This window comes from Bos taurus, chromosome 3, assembly GCF_002263795.3.
Source record: "Bos taurus isolate L1 Dominette 01449 registration number 42190680 breed Hereford chromosome 3, ARS-UCD2.0, whole genome shotgun sequence".
NCBI lineage: Eukaryota > Metazoa > Chordata > Mammalia > Artiodactyla > Bovidae > Bos > Bos taurus.
Window position 1 is genome coordinate 6,192,219 of NC_037330.1, and position 23,469 is coordinate 6,215,687.

At 38.7% G+C, this 23,469-nt stretch overlaps 1 protein-coding gene and 1 non-coding gene across 2 annotated transcripts in view; both read left to right on the forward strand.

Annotated features, from left to right (window-relative positions):
• The window catches only part of RGS5 (regulator of G protein signaling 5), a 53,051-nt gene extending 33,140 nt beyond the window's left edge, over positions 1-19,911 (forward strand). The window contains 3 exon segments of the mRNA NM_001034707.2: positions 3,275-3,336; positions 14,424-14,590; positions 18,254-19,911. Of these exon segments, the coding sequence (NP_001029879.1) occupies positions 3,275-3,336; positions 14,424-14,590; positions 18,254-18,415 (391 nt within the window). The 3' untranslated portion in view covers positions 18,416-19,911.
• TRNAY-AUA (transfer RNA tyrosine (anticodon AUA)) lies at positions 11,144-11,216 on the forward strand. Its single transcript has one exon. It is a non-coding gene; the product is annotated as a tRNA-Tyr (tRNA).
• Positions 19,912-23,469: the final 3,558 nt, after the last annotated feature.

Consider the following 23,469-nt stretch of genomic DNA (forward strand, 5'->3'; position numbering starts at 1 on the left):
AAAAAGTAAACGTGATAAGAGTTCAGTAGAGGAAGAGAGCTCTTCCAGTTGAGATCATCACTTCCTGGACCAAGTGGTATTTACACTGGCTATTATAAAACAGTTAAGCATCTCTATAAATGTTTATCTTGCCTTTCATTTGGACTGGTTTCCTCCTCTCCTCCAAATCCACAGACAGAAACTCCATGCCCACTCTCTGTGGTCAGCAATGACCTTGTAAACCAGGATACTTACTGGTCATTTAGATCTGCACCTATCTCGTTTCAAAGAAGTCAGACTTAATGGCAAATTCTGAGAATCAGGACAGGATGAACCTGTGGCACCTCCTAGGCTGATAATCAGAGTACTGGGCTTCATGCTGTGGGGGATGTGTTCTGCTTGACTGTGTCCTTGAATCAATTTGGACTAATATTACCCCCAAGCAAGTTCTGCACACATCGTTTTCAGGAATTTAATCTTGGCTGTGATGTGCTGTTGATAGTGACCATTAGCCTCATTCTAGCAAGACCATTTGAGACAAATTGGATGTGGTAACGTGCCTGAGTTTGGTGCGCCTGCTCTTGCCATTTCTTCTCCCTGTGCCCCTCCACACTAGCCTGAGGAGACGGAGGACAGGAAGGCGACTTCATTTTACAAAGGTATTTATAAAATCAGAAGCCAGTTCAGTCTTTCCTTTGCTCTGTTTCTTTTGTTCAATTATTTAATGTCTTCTTGTTTCTGTCAGCAATCAATAAACACTTGGTGGGTGTCATATGCATAATACTAAACCCACTGTAGTGAAAAAATTAAGATGGATAAGGCCATTTGTGAAAAAGATGTAGGTACAAACTAGTATATGCAAAGGAAAAATTCTCAGTATGAGGTAATATATAAGAGCCCAGAGGAGTTATTGACTTGTAGAAAATAGCTCCTTTTCTGGTTAGAAATAAAATGAGGCAGAAAAATATAGGGGCATGCTTGTAATTCCTTCCTCATGTCATTTCTCCTCTCTCCTCCCTGTGTTCCTTTATACTAATCAGAAGAAAAAGGGAGGTGAGAAGGTAGTTTCTTGTTAAATATAAATTTCCAAGGAATTCTTGTTGAGTTTTTGATTCATTACATCTGTGTTTCTAGTCAGGAAAATTAAACCACTAAAGATTACTTAATCAGATCTGTTACTCCCATTTTTGGCTTATTTTAACCGACCTCTTGAGAAACCTATATGCAGGTCAGGAAGCAACAGTTAGAACTGGACATGAAACAACAGACTGGTTCCAAATAGGAAAAGGAGTACTTCAAGGCTGTATATTGTCACCTTGCTTATTTAACTTATATGCAGAGGACATCTTGAGAAACGCTGGGCTGGAAGAAGCACAAGCTGGAATCAAGATTGCCAGGAGAAATATCAATAACCTCAGATATGCAGATTACACCAGCCTTATGGCAAAAAGTGAAGAGGAACTAACAAGCCTCTTGATGAAAGTGAAAGAGGAGAGTGAAAAAGTTGGCTTAAAGCTCAACATTCAGAAAACAAAGATCATGGCATCTGGTCCCATCACTTTTGGGGAAATAGATGGGGAAACAGTGGAAACAGTGTCAGACTTTATTTTTTGGGGCTCCGAAATCACTGCAAATGGTGACTGAACCCATGAAATTAAATGACGCTTACTCCTTGGAAGGAAAGTTACGACCAACCTAGATAGCATATTGAAAAGCAGAGACATTACTTTGCCAACAAAGGTCCGTCTAGTCAAGGCTATGGTTTTTCCTGTGGTCATGTATGGATGTGAGAGTTGGACTGTGAAGAAAGCTGAGCACCGAAGAATTGATGCTTTTGAACTGTGGTGTTGGAGAAGACTCTTGAGAGTCCCTTGGACTGCAAGGAGATCCAACCAGTCAATCCTAAAGGAAATCAATCCTCAACATTCACTGGAAGGACTGATACTGAAGCTGAAACTCCAGTACTTTGGCCACCTGATGCGAAGAGTTGACTCATTGGAAAAGACTCTGATGCTGGGAGGGATTGAGGGCAGGAGGAGAAGGGGACGACAGAGGATGAGATGGCTGGATGGCATCACCGATTCAATGGACATGAGTTTGGGTGGACTCTGGGAGTTATGATGGACAGGGAAGCCTGGTGTGCTGTGGTTCATGGGGTCACAAAGAGTTGGACACGACTGAGCAACTGAACTGAACTGATTCACAGTCTCACCACTTTTCAGAAAGAGTAAATCTTAAAAAAAAAAAAAAATTATCCTGTTCTGTTTGGGCAGGAAAATGCACCTGCATTAAAAAAAAAAAACTTTTTGGCCATGATATGCAGCATATGAGACCTTAGTAGGGATCGAACCACATCCCCGGGCTAGGGATCGAACCGCATTCCCTGCACTGGAAGCACGGGGTCTTAACCACTGGACCACCAGAGAAGTACCCCCCACATTTTTTTTTTGATTCCAGATTTTTTTCAGTGTAGACCTGCTATGGTAATATTTCCACCAGGAGGCAGCTTCACACCTTGCATCTTCCATCAGCCCCAGTGAGATGGCAATTGGCTGTCAATGTGAAAGAAATGCTCTTTGAGTGACCTCAGGCTAGGGCTGAGCCTCATGGGCCCCTGGTTATAAATGTGCAGTACAAACTTCTTCTTAAATGCATGCTTTAGTTTGTACCGATGATTTGTTTGTATTATTTGAGATTCAGTTTTATCTATTTTTTATTGGATTCTAAAATCTTGGTTGTCAGCATATAATCTCCCACTGGGAGTTCTGTAGCTTTAATAAGCAGATTTCCTTGTAAGCTAGGGAGAAAAGGCATGTTTAAAATGAATAAATCCTGCAAAGATCAGAAAAAAAATGCTCTCTGTGGATTAAATTGGTGTTTAAAGTGTAGCCCTGATGAAGCAGGGAACATGAGTTCAAGACCCATAGTAGGAAAATTGGATTTTATTCAGTTACATTTGGAAAGAAAAGACCACAATTGGAGACCCTGTCATGGGATACCCAAGAATATCAAGACACAGCTTCATGACAAATACACTCTGATTCTGAAAAGGGACAGCCCTAACCACATTGTTCAACAAAGATGAAAATATGCAACATAGATGTAGGAAATCAAACCCAGCTCATCAAACTCACTTGATCAGAATAAAACAACTGTAACTCTCTTTTTCTGAGAATGTCATTAACTATAACATTTCAAAGAAAAGCGGGTCCAAGTCATTGTTGGTGTATGTGGTTAACTTTCTTCTAATGCAGCTTTTTCTGTCTCCTTTTTTCTTTCCTAATGCTTAATTTAGACCCTCGCTGGACGAGGCCCTGCAGTGGCGTGATTCCCTGGACAAGCTCCTGCAGAACAATTGTAAGTTTGGGGAAAAAAGAACAACCGTAAATTTGAATTATTTTTATAAAGGTCAGGGGAAAGAGGCCAAAAAAATGGGCAGCTTTAGGTTGCCAGTGCCTTCTTCTCAAATTTTGATATTTCTTCAACTTTGGAAGGATGCCAAGGGAGTATGATTATCTAGCTCACCTTGGGAGAATGTGAAAATGAGTTGTCTGGAGGGCTCCTGAGTACAAGTTGTATTCCCATCTGTCCTGCTTACTTGAATGAGCAGAGCCAGTAGTTTGACCTCTGTTCGTCTTAAAATTTTCATCAGTAAATAGAGACACTTCATCTTCCAGCTTGGGCTCAGAATGGCTTGATATGGATTGGGTGTATCAGTGTACATATCACTAAACTCTGAGGCATGGGTTGGGTGGTATTTCAAATTGCTATTAATTGCTTTTGGAACCAGCCACAGGTTGTTAACCTCTCCGAACCTTATTTTCCTCTTCTGGCAGCATGCCTTTTGTATCTTCATTCAAGACATGACAAAAGCGAAAGCAAGATCTCCTCTCCAAGCTAATACCAACACACCTGAGCACTATTTGCCTTTTCTCAATGCAAAATCCTTACTGACTCCCAAGGTCGGAAGTATCGAGTTTAAATTTCTAGTTCTTAGAATTCTCCATAGTAACTATTATTGCTGGTCTGCAGTCAAACTGCTCTGTTCTCCCCTCCATTTCTATGTGTCATCCCTTTGATGAGAAGATTTTGTATTCGTATCTCTATCAGTTGAAATTCTCCTCTCCCACTAGAGCGAATCTAAGTACTAAATGCCTAGTTTTCCTTGACCATCCAGAATGATTTATGCTCCCTCTGAGTTTGCAGCACAGTTAGTTTGCACATTTTTCCACTACTTGTTATTCACTGCATCGTGCTCTGATCACAGCATCTTCCTCCTATAACAGATTATAAACTCATTGACATCCAGGAGTTAGTCTTTTTCATCTGGATAATTTCACAACAGGAAGTGCACGGTAATACAAAAATCTTGAATCATTCTCCCTAAAACTAGTATTTATGTAAATTATCTAACTCACATTTTTCCATTCTCACTATAAAAATTGAATATGAAACTTTGTTCAATGCTTTGCGAAAATAAGGATTTAAAAAATATTTCCCACAGGACTATCAAGATTCATAGACATAGAATAGGTGGCAAAGAATGTATGAGGAAATGTATACAAACAACATTTTTTGTCTTGTTTTTGGCGAGGTCATCTTTTGCTTACCTGTGATAGAATCAATATCTAATATCTGGAGGCAGAGCACCAAAGTCATTAATTTGAAACTTTCTCAATATTATCAACTTCTGACTTTTAAAAAAATTTACATTTTTGAAGTATAGTTCATTTATAATGTTGTGTTACTGCTGTACTACAGTGATTCAGTTCAGTTCAGATCAGTCGCTCAGTCGTGTCCGACTCTTTGAGACCTCATGAATCGCAGCACGCCAGGCCTCCCTGTCCATCACCAACTCCCAGAGTTCACTCAGACTCACGTCCATCGAGTCAGTGATGCCATCCAGCCATCTCATCCTCTGTCGTCCCCTTCTCCTCCTGCCCCCAATCACTCCCAGCATCAGGGTCTTTTCCAATGAGTCAACTCTTTGAATGAGGTGGACAAAGTACTGGAGTTTCAGCTTTACCATCATTCCTTCCAAAGAAATCCCAGGGCTGATCTCCTTCAGAATGGACTGGTTGGATCTCCTTGCAGTCCAAGGGACTCTCAAGAGTCTTCTCCAACACCACAGTTCAAAAGCATCAATTCTTCGGTGCTCAGCTTTCTTCACAGTCCAACTCTCACATCCATACATGACCACAGGAAAAACCATAGCCTTGACTAGACGGACCTTTGTTGGCAAAGTAATGTCTCTGCTTTTGAATATGCTATCTAGGTTGGTCATAACTTTTCTTCCAAGGAGTAAGCATCTTTTAATTTCATGGCTGCAGTCACCAACTGCAGTGATTTTGGAGCCCCCCAAAATAAAGTCTGACACTGTTTCCACTGTTTCCCCATCTATTTCCCATGAAGTGATGGGACCGGATGTCATGATCTTGGTTTTCTAAATGTTGAGCTTTAAGCCAACTTTTTCACTCTCCTCTTTCACTTTCATCAAGAGGCTTGTTAGTTCCTCTTCACTTTCTGCCATAAGGTTGGTGTCATCTGCATATCTGAGGTTATTGATATTTCTCCTGGCAATCTTGATTCCAGCTTGTGCTTCTTCCAGCCCAGCGTTTCTCATGATGTACTCTGCATAGAAGTTAAATAAGCAGAGTGACAATATACAGTCTTGATATACTCCTTTTCCTATTTGGAACCAGTCTGTTGTTCCATGTTATTCTAACTGTTGCCTCCTGACCTGCATACAGATTTCTCAAGAGGCAGGTCAGGTGGTCTGATATTCCCATCTCTTTTAGAATTTTCCACAGTTTATTGTGATCCACATGGTCAAAGGCTTTGGCATAGTCAATAAAGCAGAAATAAATGTTTTTCTGGAACTCTCTTGTTTTTTCTATGATCCAGCGGATGTTGGCAATTTGATCTCTGGTTCCTCTGCCTTTTCTAAAACCAGCTTGAACATCTGGATGTTCACGGTTCACATATTGCTGAAGCCTGGCTTGGAGAATTTTGAGCATTACTTTACTAGCGTGTGAGATGAGTGCAATTGTGCGGTAGTTTGAGCATTCTTTGGCATTGCCTTTCTTTGGGATTGGAATGAAAACTGACCTTTTCCAGTCCTATGGCCATTGCTGCATTTTCCAAATTTGCTGGCATATTGAGTGCAGCACTTTCACAGCATCATCTTTCAGGATTTGAAATAGCTCAACTGAAGTTCTATCACCTCCACTAGATTTGTTTGTAGTGATGCTTTCTAAGGCCCACTTGACTTCACATTCCATGATGTCTGGCTCTGGGTGAGTGATCACACCATCATGATTATCTGGGTCATTAAGCTATTTTTTGTACAGTTCTATGTATTCTTGCCACCTCTTCTTAATATCGTCTGCTTCTGTTAGGTCCATACAATTTCTGTCCTTTATCGAGCCCATCTTTGCATGAAATGTTCCCTTGGTATCTCTAATTTTATTGAAGAGGTCTCTAGTCTTTCCCAATCTGTTGTTTTCCTCTATTTCTTTGCATTGATTGCTGGGGAAGGCTTTCTCATCTTCTTGCTATTCTTTGGAATCTGCATTCAGATGCTTATATCTTTCCTTTTCTCCTTTGTGCATATAAAGTGTTCAACAAACATTTATTGAATAACTGGGTTAATGTTGACTTCATTATCCTTCTGGCACACAGAAATTTCATGAAGTCAACTAGGAAAAAAATATTTATGTTTATCAGTTGACTTATTGTGTTACCTGTGGCTTTGGGCCAATACCTGACAAATGAATTATGCATACCCTGGGTACAGATATTTATTGCTACTATCAATAAACAAAATTAGAAGAACTGTTGTCATGTTTTTAAAGCTATTAAGGAGAAAGATATAAATTTATATGCCCATTCACAATCCTTTCAGCCACACTAATCCTTAGGGCCACATGTTTATATATTTCAGGCTTTTAGGAGATAGAGAACTAATAGAATAAGTTAAGCCAGAGGCACTTAGTGTTAACACCTAGCATTTTGGGACTGAAGTTTTTCAGCTTGCAAATAGTTGATTTCCACGGTGTGAGCTTGAGATCCGACATTCTTGCAGTAATGTTTTTTGCCTCTAAAGGGGAAATATGTATATGCATATATATGTGTGTGCAAATGTATATGTAATATTCACATTTTATTTAATTTGATATAATATTTTAAAATTATATATACTATGTATGTGTCTTGAGTATATATGTGTGTGTGTATAATCTTAAGTTCCACATCATTATCTTCTTAAGTAACTAATACTTTTAAGATTTGGACAATTTCCCCAAGTAATAATTGGGAAAACATTTGATAACTGTTCCAGTCGAAAGTCTTTCCTTGAAAGGGTATTTATTCATTCAAACCAGCACAAATAATAAAAAGTGTTTCTGGTGTGGATACAGAGGTCTCAGAGAAATGAAAAAGAGCCAGACCCTACAGGAGGTGGTGCCCTTGGCACGCAGGACAGCCTCTCCCTCCCCGCCTCCGTTTCTCTGTTACACGTTTCTGTCTCCCTCTTCCTTTCTGTCTTTCCCTTTTCCCATCGATCTCTGCTTCTATGACACTATCTCTCTTGCCCCTTTGTCTCTGCTTCTCTCTGTCTATTTCTAAAGAAGGACCAGTGAAATGATAGGCGTGCCCAAGTAATTCTACCCCAACACCATTAGACTAAAAGAGACAGTTTTTGACATATTTCCCCAGACACTAACTTTCATGCATTGTGAATAACTAAGCCAAACTTTGGCAATTCAGTTCTTATGAGATATTCTTTGCATCTGCAAAAACCAATGGTCTATAACCAGAACTATTATGGTTCTGACATTAGCTATGATTGATTCAGAGTAGGTAATAAAGAAAGATACATTTGAAAAACATGCACTAGAAACATGATTCTTTTTGCATGTTTGATAAATTAAATCATTTAACCTCAGAGAGTGTCATGTTTGTTGACTTATGAGGAACATTTGACATTCTCTTGTGCTGATATAGGATATTGATTCTCATCATTGATACAGTCCCTCAAGCCTTCCTTAAATCCATGTTTTACTAAAATTTTTTTGAGTGAAAATGAAATCAATTGGTACCAAACCTTTAAAAAAAGTAAGACCGTTAAGCTGCTACTCAATCTGTTCCACAAGATTATTTTTTTATTTAAGAAAATATTCTTTACTGATATATAATTGATTTACAATACTGTGTTGTGTACAGAATAATTATTTATTTTTTACTGATTATATTAAGCCTATTAAAACCTAATAGGCCTTACCTAATAACCTATTCAAAATCTTTTTTAATTGCCAAGTGTATTTGACTCTGTTCTGAGAAAACACCAATTTCTTATGTTTTCGTCTTCAGTTTTATATACAGAACCATCTGTTTTCTTTTTGAAGGTCCATGGGGCACATAACTGATGCACTGCTTTTTAAATACAAAAACAGATTGCATGTGGGAGTTTAAATGAGACAGTGACATTAAACTCTTCCATGTGACTATTTTTAAGAGCAGAGAAAGAATGAAACATAGCCCAGTAGCCACATAACTTTTATGTGAATCTCTTTGCCCCAGGAATTCCAAAAGGTCAGAACATTTTCTTGAAACATCTTTGAGATTTGGACTCTTGCATGGGGAATGGAATAGCCTGGATTTGGCTCCTCTTTTTGTTTCTGTCTTTGCATTCTCCTCTACTTCTCTTCTTTGATTTCCAATTTTCTCCCTTCTTTTGTCTGGCTGTTCTTTATCATCATCTTACTCACTAGTAGTCACAACTTTCTTTAAAGCAATAGTTGTAAGAAAGCAATAGCTTACATTCATTATTCAGTCACTGTTCTATACATTTTGCATATACTAGGTTATCTAATGATTTCAATAATTTTAGCACTTAGATATGCAAACAATTTGTATTTTTCAGAAAAAGCAACCAAGACAGAAAGAGTTTAGGTAACTTGCCCATGAAATAAAATACTGCAGCAATAGCATAATCAGTAAATTTATTTTTCCTTAATGTTTGTGCTCTTCAGTTTTGAGACATAGGAGGAAATTTTTATCTCAGTGAGTCTTATTTTATTCAGTTTGAACCTTTATTAAATATTAGATCCACAGATTTACACTAAGAGGTGGGATACTTTTGAAAGAGGGGCAAAGATAAGTGAAACTCGAATCTTGAACTCAGATAATCAACAGCATTCTGGGAGAAAGAGTCATAGTAGCAAATAATCCCATGGGAAAACAAACAAAAAAAAGTGATCACTTCTCTTACGTGAATCCAGGAAATGTTATTTTCTGAGCTCATTCCCTGTCTAGGATGTCTTGGTAATGTGGTAAATGTTACTGTTGTGGCATCCTGGAATGTATCCTCAGGTCATAAATAACAATGTTTTGGAGGACTAGAATTTTAGCCCTACCTTTTTCAAAGATGTGGAAAGGGTGATTCAGAACGCCTGAATCACTATGTTATGGGGACATGAGGCTAATGAGAGTTAATTTGCCCTACACTTATTCTGTGAAGTTATTGCTTCCTCTGCAGTCTTAGACCTGATAGTGTGGGAGCTCATAAGACTTCATTCATATTGTCATTTCCCAGCAGCTGGAAAGTGCCTGGGAGTTTTCTCATTTAGGCAGAGACTAACTGACACCTTTTGTTCAAGGAACAATAAAAACTTTAAGGATGACAGAGAGAAAACTCAGTCTTTATTTCTTCTTTCAGCATGTACTATTGATTCCTGTGTCACTAAATGATAACACATCAGTTCAGTTCATTCAGTTCAGTCACTCAGTTGTGTCCGACTCTTTGTGACCCCATAGACTGCAGCACAACAGGCTTCCCTGCTCATCACCAACTCCTGGAGCTTACTCAAACTCATGTCCATCGAGTTGGTGATGACATCCAACTATCTCATCCTCTGTTGTCCCCTCCTCATCCTGCCTTCAATCTTTCCCAGAATCAGGGTCTTTTCCAATGAGTTAGTTCTTTGTATCAGGTGGGCAAAGTATTGGAGTTTCAGCTTCAGCATCAATTCTTCCAGTGAATATTCAGGACTGATTTCCTTTAGTATGAACTGGTTGGATATCCTTGCAGTCCAAGGGACTCTCAAGAGTCTTCTCCAACACCACAGTTCAAGAGCATCAATTCTTCAGTGCTCAGCTTTCTTTAAGGTCCAACTTTCACATCCATACATGACCACTGGAAGAACCATAGCTTTGACTAGACGGACCTTTGCTGGAAAAGTAATGTCACTGCTTTTTAACATGCTGTCTAGGTTGGTCATAACTTTTCTTCCAAGGAGCAAACGTCTTTTAATTTCATGGCTGCAGTCACCATCTGCAGTGATTTTGGAGCCGCCAAAATAAAGTCTGTCACTATTTCCATTTCTTCCCCATCTATTTGCCATGAAGTGATGGGACCAGAAGCCATGATCTAGTTTTCTGATGTTGAGTTTTAAGCCAACTTTTTCACTCTCCTCTTTCACTTTCATCAAGAGGCTCTTTAGTTCTTCTTCACTTTCTGCCATAAGGTTGGTGTCATCTGCATATCTGAGGTTATTGATATTTCTCCCGGCAATCTTGATTCCAGCTTGTGCTTCATCCAGCCCAACGTTTCTCATGATGTACTCTGCATATAAGTTAAATAAGCAATAAACATACTCCTTTCCCGATTTGGAACCAGTCTGTTTTTCCATGTCCAGTTCTAACTGTTGCTTCTTGACCTGCACACAGATTTCTCAGGAGGCAGGTCAGGTGGTCTGGTATTCCCATCGCTTTCAGAATTTTCCACAGTTTGTTATTATCCACACAGTGAAAGGCTTTAATGTAGTCAATGAAACAGAAGTAGATATATTTCTGAAAGTCTCTTGCATTTTTGATGATCCAATGGATGTTGGCAATTGGATCACTGGTTCCTCTGCCTTTTCTAAATCTGAACATCTGGAAGTTCATGGTTCATGTACTGTTGAAGCCTGGTTTGGAGAATTTTGAGCATTACTTTCCTAGTGTGTGAGATGAGTGCAATTGTGTGGTAGTTTGAATATTCTTTGGCACTGCCTTTCTTTGGGATTAGAATGAAAACTGACTGTTTCCAGTCCTGTGGCCACTGCTGAGTTTTCCAAATTTGCTGGCATATTGAGTGCAGCAAATTATTGAGTGCATATGGACTTCCCTGGTGGCTCAGATGGTAAAGCATCTGCCTATAATGCAGGAGACCCAGGTTCGATCCCTGGGTCAGAAAGATACCCTGGAGAAGGAAATGGCAACCCACTCCAGTATTCTTGCCTGGAAAATCCAATGGATGGAGGAGACTGGTGAGCTACAGTCCATGGGGTCGCAAAGAGTTGGACACGACTGAGCGACATCACTTTCACTTTCACTTTGAGTGCAGCACTTTCACAGCATCATCTTTTAGGATTTGAAATAGCTCAACTGGAATCCAGCACTTCCACTAGCTTTGTTCACAGTGATGCTTCCTAAGGCCCACTTGACTTCACATTCCAGGATGTCTGGCTCTAGGTGAGTGATCACACCATCGTGGTTATCTGGGTCATGAAGATCTTTTTTGTATAGGTTTTCTGTGTATTCTTGCCACCTTTTCTCAATATCTTCTGCTTCTGTTAGGTCCATACCATTTCTGTACTTTATTGAGCCCATCTTTGCATGAAATATTCCCTTGGTATTTCTAATTTTCTTGAGGATATCTCTACTCTTTCCCATTCTGTTGTTTTCTTCTATTTCTTTGCACTGATCACTGAGAAAAGCTTTCTTATCTCTCCTTGCTATTCTTTGGAACTCTGCATTCAAATGGGTATATCTTTCCTTTTCTCCTTTGCCTTTCCTTTCTTGTCTTTTCTCAGCTATTTGTAAGGCCTCCTTGGACAACCATTTTGCCTTTTTGCATTTCTTTTTCTTGGAGATGGTCTTGATCATTGCCTCCTGTACAATGTCACGAACCTCTGTCCATAGTTCTTCAGGCACTCTGTGTATCAGATCTGGTCCCTTGAATCTATTTGTCACTTCCACTGTATAGTTATAAGGGATTTGATTTAAGTCATACCTGAAAGGCTTATGAAATCACATAGTGCTGGAAATATGGGCAGGAGTGAGGGAAAATATATCTGATCTTATTCTGGTGAACATTATTAAGTGGTTTTAAAGCAATTCTTCTAGGTCAGTTATTAGAGAAAATTGTTTATCATACCTACCATCACTCCCCAGTGTATTTTTAGGTGTTGCTCAATTTAAAAAAAAATGTTTTTATATTAACTACAGGGAGAAGGGATTAAAATGCAAAGTTTCTTGTTTGGATCCAGAATTGTCAGTGACTCTAATCCAAGTTAATTATAATTCAGCAATTCTGTTTCTTTAAAACTGAGTGCAATTGCTGGGAACTGTGAGGGATATAAAGACAAAATGTATAGAAGGAAAATTGAAAACTGACAATGCTATATTTCTGGCTTAATCATGATATTTTTTGCATATTGTTTGAAATTGATGTATTGGGCAATGACTAATGAATGAAAGTTAGAATCTATAAAAAGAAGTAGGGAGAAATATTCAAGAAGAATGGAAATAGAAATTAGGTCAAAGGAAGTGAATTCAGTACATGACTATGTTCTCCAAGTAAAACTAATGAATTGTAGAAGTGTTTTCTGATGAGGGACAAGTTAGAGGAAATGTAGACCTTGAGGTTCCAGTCAGTCCAGCCTTCAGCCTGGGAGGCAAACGCCAGGCCAGGCGTGCCTGTAACTCTGATATAGTCTGTGGGGAGCTAAAATTTTCTCTCCTTCCTTTAGAAGTCCACTTACCTTACATAATAAATGTGTGTGGATTCTCTCTCAGTACATACAGATTTGTTAGAATTGGGGTTAAAAAAAGTATCTATTTATCAATTACCTATTTATCTATATCTCTCTATCTAGCTACATATATATCTAACTATCTATCTATATGTCACCTTTAAAAGGAGGAAAATATTGAAGATATAAAATGATTTTTCCTTTGTTCATTTTCATTGCCTTCCTAATTCCTGACCTTGCCTTCAACTTATCTACCACTTTGGAGCTTAGAGCTGCAGAACAAGGTTGCTGCTGCTAAGTCGCTTCAGTCGTGTCCGACTCTGTGCGATCCCATAGATGGAAGCCCACCAGGCTCCCCCGCCCCTGGGATTCTCCAGGCAAGAACACTGGAGTGGGTTGCCATTTCCTTCTCCAATGCATGAAAGTGAAAAGTGAAAAGGAAGTTGCTCAGTTGTGTCCAACTCTTAGCGACCCCATGGACTACAGCCTACCAGGCTCCTCCATCCATAGGATTTTCCAGGCAAAAGTACTGGAGTGGGGTGCCATTGCCTTCTCCGGCAGAACAAGGTTAGAATAAAGAAAAAGAAAACAAAAGGATCAGACCCAAGAATCTCTAATATACATATTGTATAATATATATATATATATATATATATATATATATATATATATAGGCTTCCTTGGTGGCTCAGACAGTAAAGAATCTGCCCTCAATGCAGAGAGACCTGGGTTTACAAGCTGAAATATATTCTACATGAGCAACGGTACTCTGAAAACAGAACCACAACAGTCATACTTACACTTAATTTAATATGTGTTAAAGACTGATGTTTCACTGATGGGTGTAGTAACTGCTCTACATGTGGGCCCCCTTCATCAGGGCCCTACCACTCCTCCTTCAGGTCTCCTGTCTCACTTTCTCATATAGGCCTTCTCTAAATGTAAAATCAGGTTAGGACCCTTTTACTACTCTTACTATCTTTCATATTGCTTTCTTTTGTTGTGCACACATTTTTTGTATGTGTTTCATCATTTTCTTTTCTACCTCCCCAGAATCTTTCACTGGGGCAAGTAGCATGTCTATTTTACTTACCATAATTCCTGGAACATAGTATTTGTTCCAAAAATCAATTTTAGAAAGAAAAAAACTGAGTAGTTGATACATGAGAGTAAACATTAATATTCCTTACACTACCAAATCAAGTTTTCAGTGTATTTTTTTCTTTTTGGTAACTGGTAAGTATCCAGAATGGCATTAGTACTCACAATGTTCCTCAATGCTATGTACAGTTAAACTTTCATCACCCAAATACAGACTGTCTGTATTTGAATCCCAGCTCTGCCACTTACCAGCTGGTTAACTAATAGAAAGTTACTTGATCTGTCTGACCTCATTTGTAAAATAGGATATAGCAGCCTCTGCCTCTTAGGTTTGTAATGGTTAACAAATGAGTTAACTTTAGTAAGGTTCTTACGCAAATAACAGAAATGTGTTACAAATAAACCTAGGCTACAACATTGGATATAGTGATAGACAGATGATAGATACAGATATACATATAGATATATACAGATATACAGATAGATACAGATATAGATACAGATCAGATAGAATACATTTCCTCAAATAACCTTTTTCCTTGCTAGATGGACTGGCCAGCTTCAAAAGTTTCCTGAAGTCTGAATTCAGTGAGGAGAATCTTGAGTTCTGGATGGCCTGTGAAGATTACAAGAAGATCAAGTCCCCTGTCAAGATGGCTGAGACAGCAAAGAAAATTTATGAAGAATTCATCCAAGTGGAGGCTCCTAAAGAGGTTGGTCCTGACTGGAAGGTGGGTGAGAGTGGTCAATGGGGGTCAGCTCAACCACTTCCCAGGAAGGATTTCCATCTACAATACATTGGGCAACTAAAGGTAATTCCTATTTGAAAGTGGGCCACCTTTCTTAAACACCTACTGAATGCAAAGGGAGAGCAATACAATCAAGCAGATGTGAACTTGAACTCTGTTTAGACCACTTTCTAAGCAGTATGGGTCTCTCTTAGTAGCATGTAATCACAAATGAGGATAATACAGGTTGTATGATCTTGGGTGAAGTACTCAGTCTCTCTGAACTTAGTTTCTTTCTTTGGGAGAATGAGGATAATGAAGACTATTTTGCAGGATTGTTGTGAGGATGAAATCAAACAGTGGATGTGAAAATACATATCTCAGCATTTGAACAAATTAATGTCTGATAAATGTTTCTATTACTTCACCTTTTCCCCTTTCTCCTTTTCTCCTTCCTTTTCTTTTTTGGTGAAAATTCTCTCTTTTCCATCCCCTTCTCCACCACCCCCTGGTCTCCCCTAGGGCTTTTTCATTTACTCTCTGATCTGGACAAGGTTTCTACTCATGAAAACCAAATGATCACATGGTAACAGTGCTACAGATGTTGGAGGACAATACAATATTAATTAACTCTTAAAGATGTGTATTGATTTCAAAGAGGTTTTAGGGCAGTTTATCTGCCCTTTCCTATTTGTAAAACTGAATTGAAAAGATTTTTTGTGGAATTCAGGATGGCCTCAGCAAGACCCATTCATCGTGTTTTGGTCAGGTCACTGATTTCACATTGCACACTGTAATCCAATCTGGACATCAAACATTTCATCAAAATTTGGGGTCAGGTACAGAGGTAATCTGAGCAAACCCTTTAGGCAGGCAGTAATTAACTTAAGATGATTTGAGAGAGGGAAACCCTAATATCTTTTTTCTCTCACAGGTGTTCTAGACTCTTGAGGTTCTATCATTTGAGACGTATTCCTTTGGTAATGCATTACTCATCACTGATCCTTTTTAAAGGGCAACTTTATCTGAATGGATTATTATAATCTAATAATCAAATTAGATTATATACCTAATGCCAACAGATGAGCCACCTCCATGATATAGGAGGTGGAGGTGAGGAGCAGAGTATAGAGTACTACTGGTCAAGTTGAGAAAGTGAGAATCCTAGCATGCACCTGGGTTTAGTCTTACTGAGGGAATTTTGGAATCCTCCCTAGATCCCCTCTTCTACCCCTCAGTCTCACACCCCATGCATATGTATTGGCTTTCCCCTACTTCTGATGGCCTTTCTGCTGGCCTGTTCTGTCAGCATGGAACCTCTATTTGTGATGTTACCAAGGACATTAATGTACTGTTAGTATTAAATTTGACACAATTTCCTGACTTTGACTGATTTCCCATTTCCAACCTATCTTCTTACCACCTTCATTCCTCTTCACGGAAGTCTAGGATTTGAGTATATGCAAATGATGGAGATGCATCCAGGCTATTGCTAGCTGCTCTGAGCTCTAGGAAAACATTGTTCTCAAAGTTCCTTACTAGAACACTCATAGGTATCATGAAAATATGAGAAATTAAGAATGGACTTTCAAAATAAATAAAACCCTTGCTGAGTTACTAGAACACACAAATGATGGCCTTCATTATAAGGACGTTGGGCTCTAATGAAAATAATTTTGGCCTCCATTCTCTGAGTTGAGCATCAGAGGGATGTAAATCCCACTCCTGTTACATAATAAATACTCTGTGAATGTTTGTGAGATGAATGGATGCAGATATACCAACTCCAGACCTTTCTTGATGTATGACTTTGGGCAAGTTTCTAACTAAAGCTTTTTAATTCTCAATTCTCTTTAATTGTAATAATTTCATGTATGTGTGTGGTATGTGTATATATACCTGCTGCTGCTAAGTCACTTCAGTCGTGTCCAACTCTGTGCGACCCCATGGACTGCCGCCTACCAGGCTCCTCCGTCCATGGGATTTTCCAGGCAAGAGTACTGGAGTGGGGTGCCATTGTCTTCTCCCATTTATGTGTTAGAGAGGTTAAAATATGTATCACTTCTTTAAAAAACATATCAATTCTTTAAAAAATAGGATTAATAGATAGCTTTATAATTGTTAGAGATTTTATAATTTTTAGCTTTAAAATTTTCAACTATTTTGGCTGATGAGCAGTCTGGCTGCTCATCTAGTTCAGTATATATTAAAGAGAAGGAAGAAGCATTGCTTTAGTGTGGCAGGAAGAATAACAGACTATTCCTCATTAGCTGTTTGTAGGCATATAAATTGACCTCTTTGGATCTTGGAGTCTTCACTTTTGAAGACAGACATCTGACTACCTCACCTTTGAGGCCGTTTCCAGCGCAGTCTGTGAAGTCTTCCACCATTCCTGCATAAAACACACAGGTTGCTCTCACCTGTGGAAAGCACCTCAACTCACTTCGTCCTGGACCTTCGATCACAGACACTCATGTCTGTTCTGGCCTGGCTGTCTCCAGTCACACCTTTGTCCCTGACTCTGACCTAAAGACACTCCATAATTCTTTGAGCCCAGATAGCTTTTCTCAGTATCAAGAAACTTTAGCAGCCCAGGAGAGACCCAAACACTTCCTAATGTTTCAGTTCAGAACCATTGGTTGATTTGGGTTTTGTTTCTTTCTTCTGTACACTCAGGTAAAAGAGTCATTGGAATAACAACATGATAAACAATGATTTCTCTCAAATCATACTCAGGCAAGCCCAGGCAGGCTGTACATTGCACAAGCCCAGGGGACCATTCACATGGACCCTAGCATGAATGATGTCCCTGGGAGTGACACAGTGTAGAATGGCCCTGCATTCAGGCCAAATAAGCCATGATGCCTCCCAACACTCCAGTCTCCTGGGCAAAAGCAACATTGCTGGGCTTTTGAATCTTCTAACTACCCCTTATGATCTTGGGCAAATCGCTTTAACTCTTCTGCTCCTCAGTTGTAAGATGTGGATGTCAGTATTGCCTCTCAGAGTTGTAAGACTCAAGGAGTTCACAGTGCAGTGCTGGTGAAAGTAAAGTTCTCAGCACTCAATAAATATCAGTTGCTATTGTTATGAATGTTGTGCTAAAACCACATGTCTTTGTTTGTTTCAGGAAAAAACCAAGTTTCCTTATTCTTCTAGAGACACCCATAAAGTCTTGGATCCCTGATTTCTCTCTCTTCATTCTCCCCATTAGGGGTCAAACCAAATGCTGTGGTAGGAAGACTATGGGATTAGGCAGCAGGATACCTAGATTCAAATTCTGAGTCTCTGCCTTCAAATACATTTATTAGCTCTGTGATCTTGAAGTCCCTATCTATCTGTCTTTCGCCTAGAAAAGGAAAGACTCATTTTTTAGGGTTATTGAGAAGCTTATATGAGGTCTGCCTGAATGAGTTGTTTATTTCTAACACTGGGTGCCTAATACTGGTTAGATCGTAATCTGAGTCATGCATTTGTTGAAGCACCAGCTGCCTTACCCTACTGTATATAAAATAGAAGTGATAAGCTATTCTAATTTCCTATGCCTCTCTTCCCCTCATGTGTTATGTGAGAAACACTTTTCTCCCTACCCCTCCTCAAATCCCACAACCTGGGCTGACTCAGTGATCCCTGTTTTCTGGCTCACAGGTGAATATTGATCACTTCACGAAGGAAATCACAGTGAAGAATTTGGTGGAGCCTTCCCCAAGTAGCTTTGACGTGGCCCAGAAAAGAATCCATGCTCTGATGGAGAAGGATTCGCTGCCTCGCTTTGTGCGCTCTGAATTTTATCAGGAGTTCATCAAGTAGCAATGCAGTCAGGCTGTGAGAATCATCCTGAGAGTTATTTCACCCATAATCACCCTGCACTTTCCAGCAACCCACATATCTTCCTATAGCAGCTTGCTCAAAGAGTCTTAGATGGAAAGCCCCAGGGAGGGTTGCTTACTCTTTTGCCCACATTGTTTTGGATAATTATCTATTGCCCCAATGTCTTCCTTTTCCAGTTTCCCCTTCCTGCCCCTGTTCTCAATTAAGCTCTACTCTTGTAGGCTGTTGTGAAACTCAGTCAGAACAACAGAAAAACTCTACTTAGGGAAACATAAAGCAGAAATATGATATCATTGAATGTGGTTCCACTTGGTAATGGATTGCCATCTAAATTGGGATGAAAAAGAATATGGACGTGGAAAAACCAATTTCAAGTGAGATTAACTGATCTCATTTGTTGTCTTAATTCTGATCCAGGAAGGCCACTCATTATTTTCTGAATTTGGTTAGTAAAATGTGGTAGGCATTTTATGAGGCAACCACTATTTGATTTTTTTAAGCAAATACATCATTCAAAACATTGGTCTTCCTTTGAGACCATCTTTGTGTTAACTAGAGATTATAAACAAGAGATACAGCCAAGAATATATTGTGTTTATATAAAATCAATCTGAACACAATCCATGGGGCTTCTTATAATTCCCTCAGACCTTCCCACACATAAAGTTACCAAATTCTGTACTAAATCAGTGACCTGAGATTGCCAATGGACTGCTTATAAACGTATCTATGCCTCTAAAAGTAGGCCCAAGGTTTCCATTTTCAAATTAGTTAAAATTTGTGTGAGTGCAAAATTCCAAAATTGCTTACTCCAATCATGTAAAACACAAACATGCTGCTCATTGCAGTGGTCTTCCTCCTCAATATCAAGAGGGCTGTATACTAAAAGGGAGAAATCTTGTCAAACCTAAAAGGGGTAGTTGTCCGATGGTGCCATCGGTTTGTTAAGTACATGATGATTATCTTCAAAATAGCTAATTATCTTCAGAAAACTTAATTTGACTAAATGCAGAGACTTTCTAAGTGAGATAGAGTTTTACAGTACCCTGCATTTTGCAAAATGATCTGATCTTCTAGCAACTGCTCATTCCCCTCCTTATTTTGCTCACCATAGTAGTGAATTGTATTATAGTCAAAACACACATTTATACCCCTAACATGCCTTCAGTTCAGTTCAGTCACTCAGTCGTGTCCGACTCTTTGCAACCCCATGAATTGCAGCCAGGCCTCCCTGTCCATCACCAGTACATGCCTTACATATAGCCAATTTTTAGTAGGTTTAAACTTTTAATGCTGTATTTCATTATTATAAGTCTTACTAGCATTTTTTATTATCTTTAGTAGATTTGATAAGCAATACATAATCTAGTAATAAAGAGACCAACTGTGTATGAGGGTAACTAAGTGAGGATAGTGAGTTAATTAAAAAAGTGATTTTTAAGGGATTAATAAACATCTTAAATGTTTAAGTAGAAGATTACATTGTTTAGTCTTGTATTTCCTCCTTTTGTTTCTTTCATTTACAAAACTCCTAGTTTCACACATCTGTAACCTATTAATTCAGTTATTCACTAAGAGTATTGAAAGTAAAGCAACTATATGACTGTATTCTTGGAGTAAACACTGACTACATTTGTTGGGTTTTTCTTATTTTTGTTATTTCAAAGACTAATGTGCCCTTTCTGAATACTTGCCATTTCAAACTCTGAAAATGGGTTGGAGTGACTGGGTCTAGTGCCAACAGTTGCTAGTCTGGTATGAGTTCATTCATATGTGTCAATATTGCTCACTTCAAAGAAACTCCGTTGTCAAGAGGTTGACAGGCCCAGTCAACATTGAGAGCATGAAAGATAAGTTCTCACCATGTCTATTTGTGTGGGAGTGACAAGCAATTCACAAGAATTCCCAGCACGACCTTTCTCAGCATCTGTCTATGCTGCCCCAAAGGGGTATAAAACCACCAATCCTATACTTGCTCAAGCAGCTAGAAAATGTAAGAACCAAAGAATCTAGGTTTTTTCTGAAATGTTTAAACATTTTTTTTAATTTTATTTTACTTTTAAACTTGACAGTATTGTGTTAGTTTTGCCAAATATCGAAATGAATCTGCCGCAGGTATACATGTGTTCCCCATCCTGAACCCTCCTCCCTCCTCCCTCCCCATACCATCCCTCTGGGTCATCCCAGTGCACCAGCCCCAAGCATCCAGTATCGTGCATCGAACTTTGATGTCATTAAAATTTCAAATCTTTTATTCATATTATTTGAAGTAACCAAATGTTTACAAACACCCAGAGAACTGACTAGAGACTAGAAAGTTCACCAAGATGGTTGATGTTACAAAGACTCAAGCTTACCGTATTCACAAATTGACTGCACATCCTATGTAAGTGGGTAGACTTGTCAGTGGAGGATAAAAAGGGCCTTGCCTTTTCATAAGCTGAAAACACAGGAGGCAGAAAAAGCAGGAAAAGCACCAGGAGGGCAGAGCTGTGAAGGCTACAAGAAGCACGAATGCCTTGCAGTCAACTGGTGACATGTAATATAAATGTAAACATGATTTTAAATTTAAAGCAGGATAAACACACACATCAGACACTCTTCTAAGTAAAAAATTAAAAGGAATATAAATATCGCAGCCCCAAATGAAAGAGCAAGCATATAAACGTCACCCGAGAAAGTTCTTTGACGTATTTTGAGAGTGTTTTTAAACTTAGAAGAGAAAAAACTGAACTACCAAAAATTTCCATGGTAAAACAAACAAAATAGCATTCTTTTAAATTTTGGGAAGTTGGGAAAACTGGGTGATCTTTCCAGGAAAAGAATGTGTAATGTCTGTTTATCACTTCCTTTCCCTCCTCCCCCTCCTCCGCAATCTCCCTAGAGTAAATTGCCCGGTAAAGTATGAAGCTCAGTGGAGGAGCCCTTGGTGCTGAGAAAATGTAACACAGTCCTGTGTAGATCTGGGATGTAGAGAGGTGGTCGATGGGAACAGGAGTACATGCTTCTCATCTTTGAGAGAAACCCAAGGTTAGGGAGGCCAGGTAACCCCCACGCCCTGTCTCTCTGCTTGTGTTTGATATAGTTTGAGCTTGGCATCAGATTAGTATCCAAATTTGACCAGAACAAAGAGGAAGACTATCTATTCTGGAATAAGTTAGGAGACTGTGTTCCATGTTTTTCTGCTAACTCAGTGCTTGTTCATATGAGCAACCACCAACACACACACAGACACCTTCTGAAATGTAGAACTGATGTGTTTCAGTAATTTTGCTTTCAAATCAGTAGAAGCAAATTTATAAACACATTTTGTGCCCCACTCCCAAAACCACCCATGTGCTCATTCTCTACTGTACAAATTACGCTTTAAGCATATTTCAGGTTTTAGTGCGTAAAGAGAAGAATTTGTTAAATAAATTGTTTTTATTTTTGCCTTCTATAGAGCCATCAATTTTGCTTGGTTGTTGTTCTCTGTATACACCCCCTTTCAACACAGTGGAGTTATAATTATTTCACAAAGTATAACAAATCAATTGGTAAACTAATAAACATTCTTTGTCAGGGATTTTTCAATCTATCTGTCCCATCACAAATTTGATAATTTGAGAATCATTTCAAAGGCTATTTATATTTCAGGGAAATGATTTTTACCCTTGAAATCATTCCTTCTAGTAGTCATTTTCTTTATTTCCCAGTAATTTAGCAAGTTTGGTACAAATAGGGTCATGAGAAAAGAAAGGGGGAAAAGGAGGAGTGAGAAGTGGTGAAGAAGTAAGTGCCTAGACTTACTTACAAGGTGAGTCCATTCACTAGGAAACATTTAAGAGCAACTCCACTTGATTGAAAATCAAATAACTTTTTGGTGTCACCACCAAGATTTGCAGGAAGGCATTTCTTGAGTAACAATGAAGCTAGATGTGAAACTCCATTTTAAAACCCTAGGGAGTTTGGATTAGATAAAAGAAAAAACACGGAGGCCATCCTTTCCCCAGTGGGTTTGCATGTGCCAGAGAACAGAGCATGGAGAACTCAGTTTCTAATATCTGAATGTCCAAACCCAAGGGCCAGACAACTCTCTGTAGGTTCTGGACATGAGGTCTTATTAAATCTCGGTTTATGGGTTTTCCAGTCTCTCCATTCTATTAGACAAGTGTGTGTTTAATAGTTGCTTTGGACAAGGCTCCTTAACAATTTAGCAACCACTCCCTGTGTTAAATGTATTTTCACCCAAACAGGTCATGTGGCAGATCAGAGCAATAGATATTAAAAGAAAGGCTTCCCCCAACATCCTGTAACTGAAAAGATCAAGTCTTCCAACTAAGACACTATTAGCTTTGAATGGAAACTCACAGCAGACAGTAAAGGGAAAAAGACAGATAACCAAACTTTGGAATATTATCCTCACCTCACAGTTTAACAATAATTTTATCTTCTAGTAGAGAAGCTAAAAATTCACTCAACATTTATATCTAGTTTGATAAGTCTCTTGTTTTCTCACCTGAGAAAATTTTCCTTTCTCTTTCACACCTATGTCTCCATTTCTCTTCTCCTCTGGCATGAGGATACATTTAAAATAATTGAGTCTAACCACATTTATCTAATAACGAATACAATTAAAGCATTTAACTCCCTATCTAGAAACATGTATAAACTAAGGCATAAACAAAACAATGGGAAATGTTGCAAATTTTTCCAATGGAGAGGAGTAATCTGGATAATTTTTGCCAAAAGTTCTTTTCATATTACATGTTATTAGAATTTGGGGGACTGAGTTTTTTTTTAAGACTGCTACAACTTGCAACTCATCTTCAGGAGACCAGCCTGGAGAAAAGAGTGGAAATGAAAGTTTGGAAATCCATTCATCAGCATGTATCCCATGTTTTTCATTTAGGAACAATTGTGTTTATCTTCAAATTTTGTATCCAACGTGTTGTGTACTCTGGAATTCATACTACTTGATAAAGCACCAAATATGTATCTGTAACCACAATCACATTTATTATATTAAATATGTATCTATATAACAGTCTCTG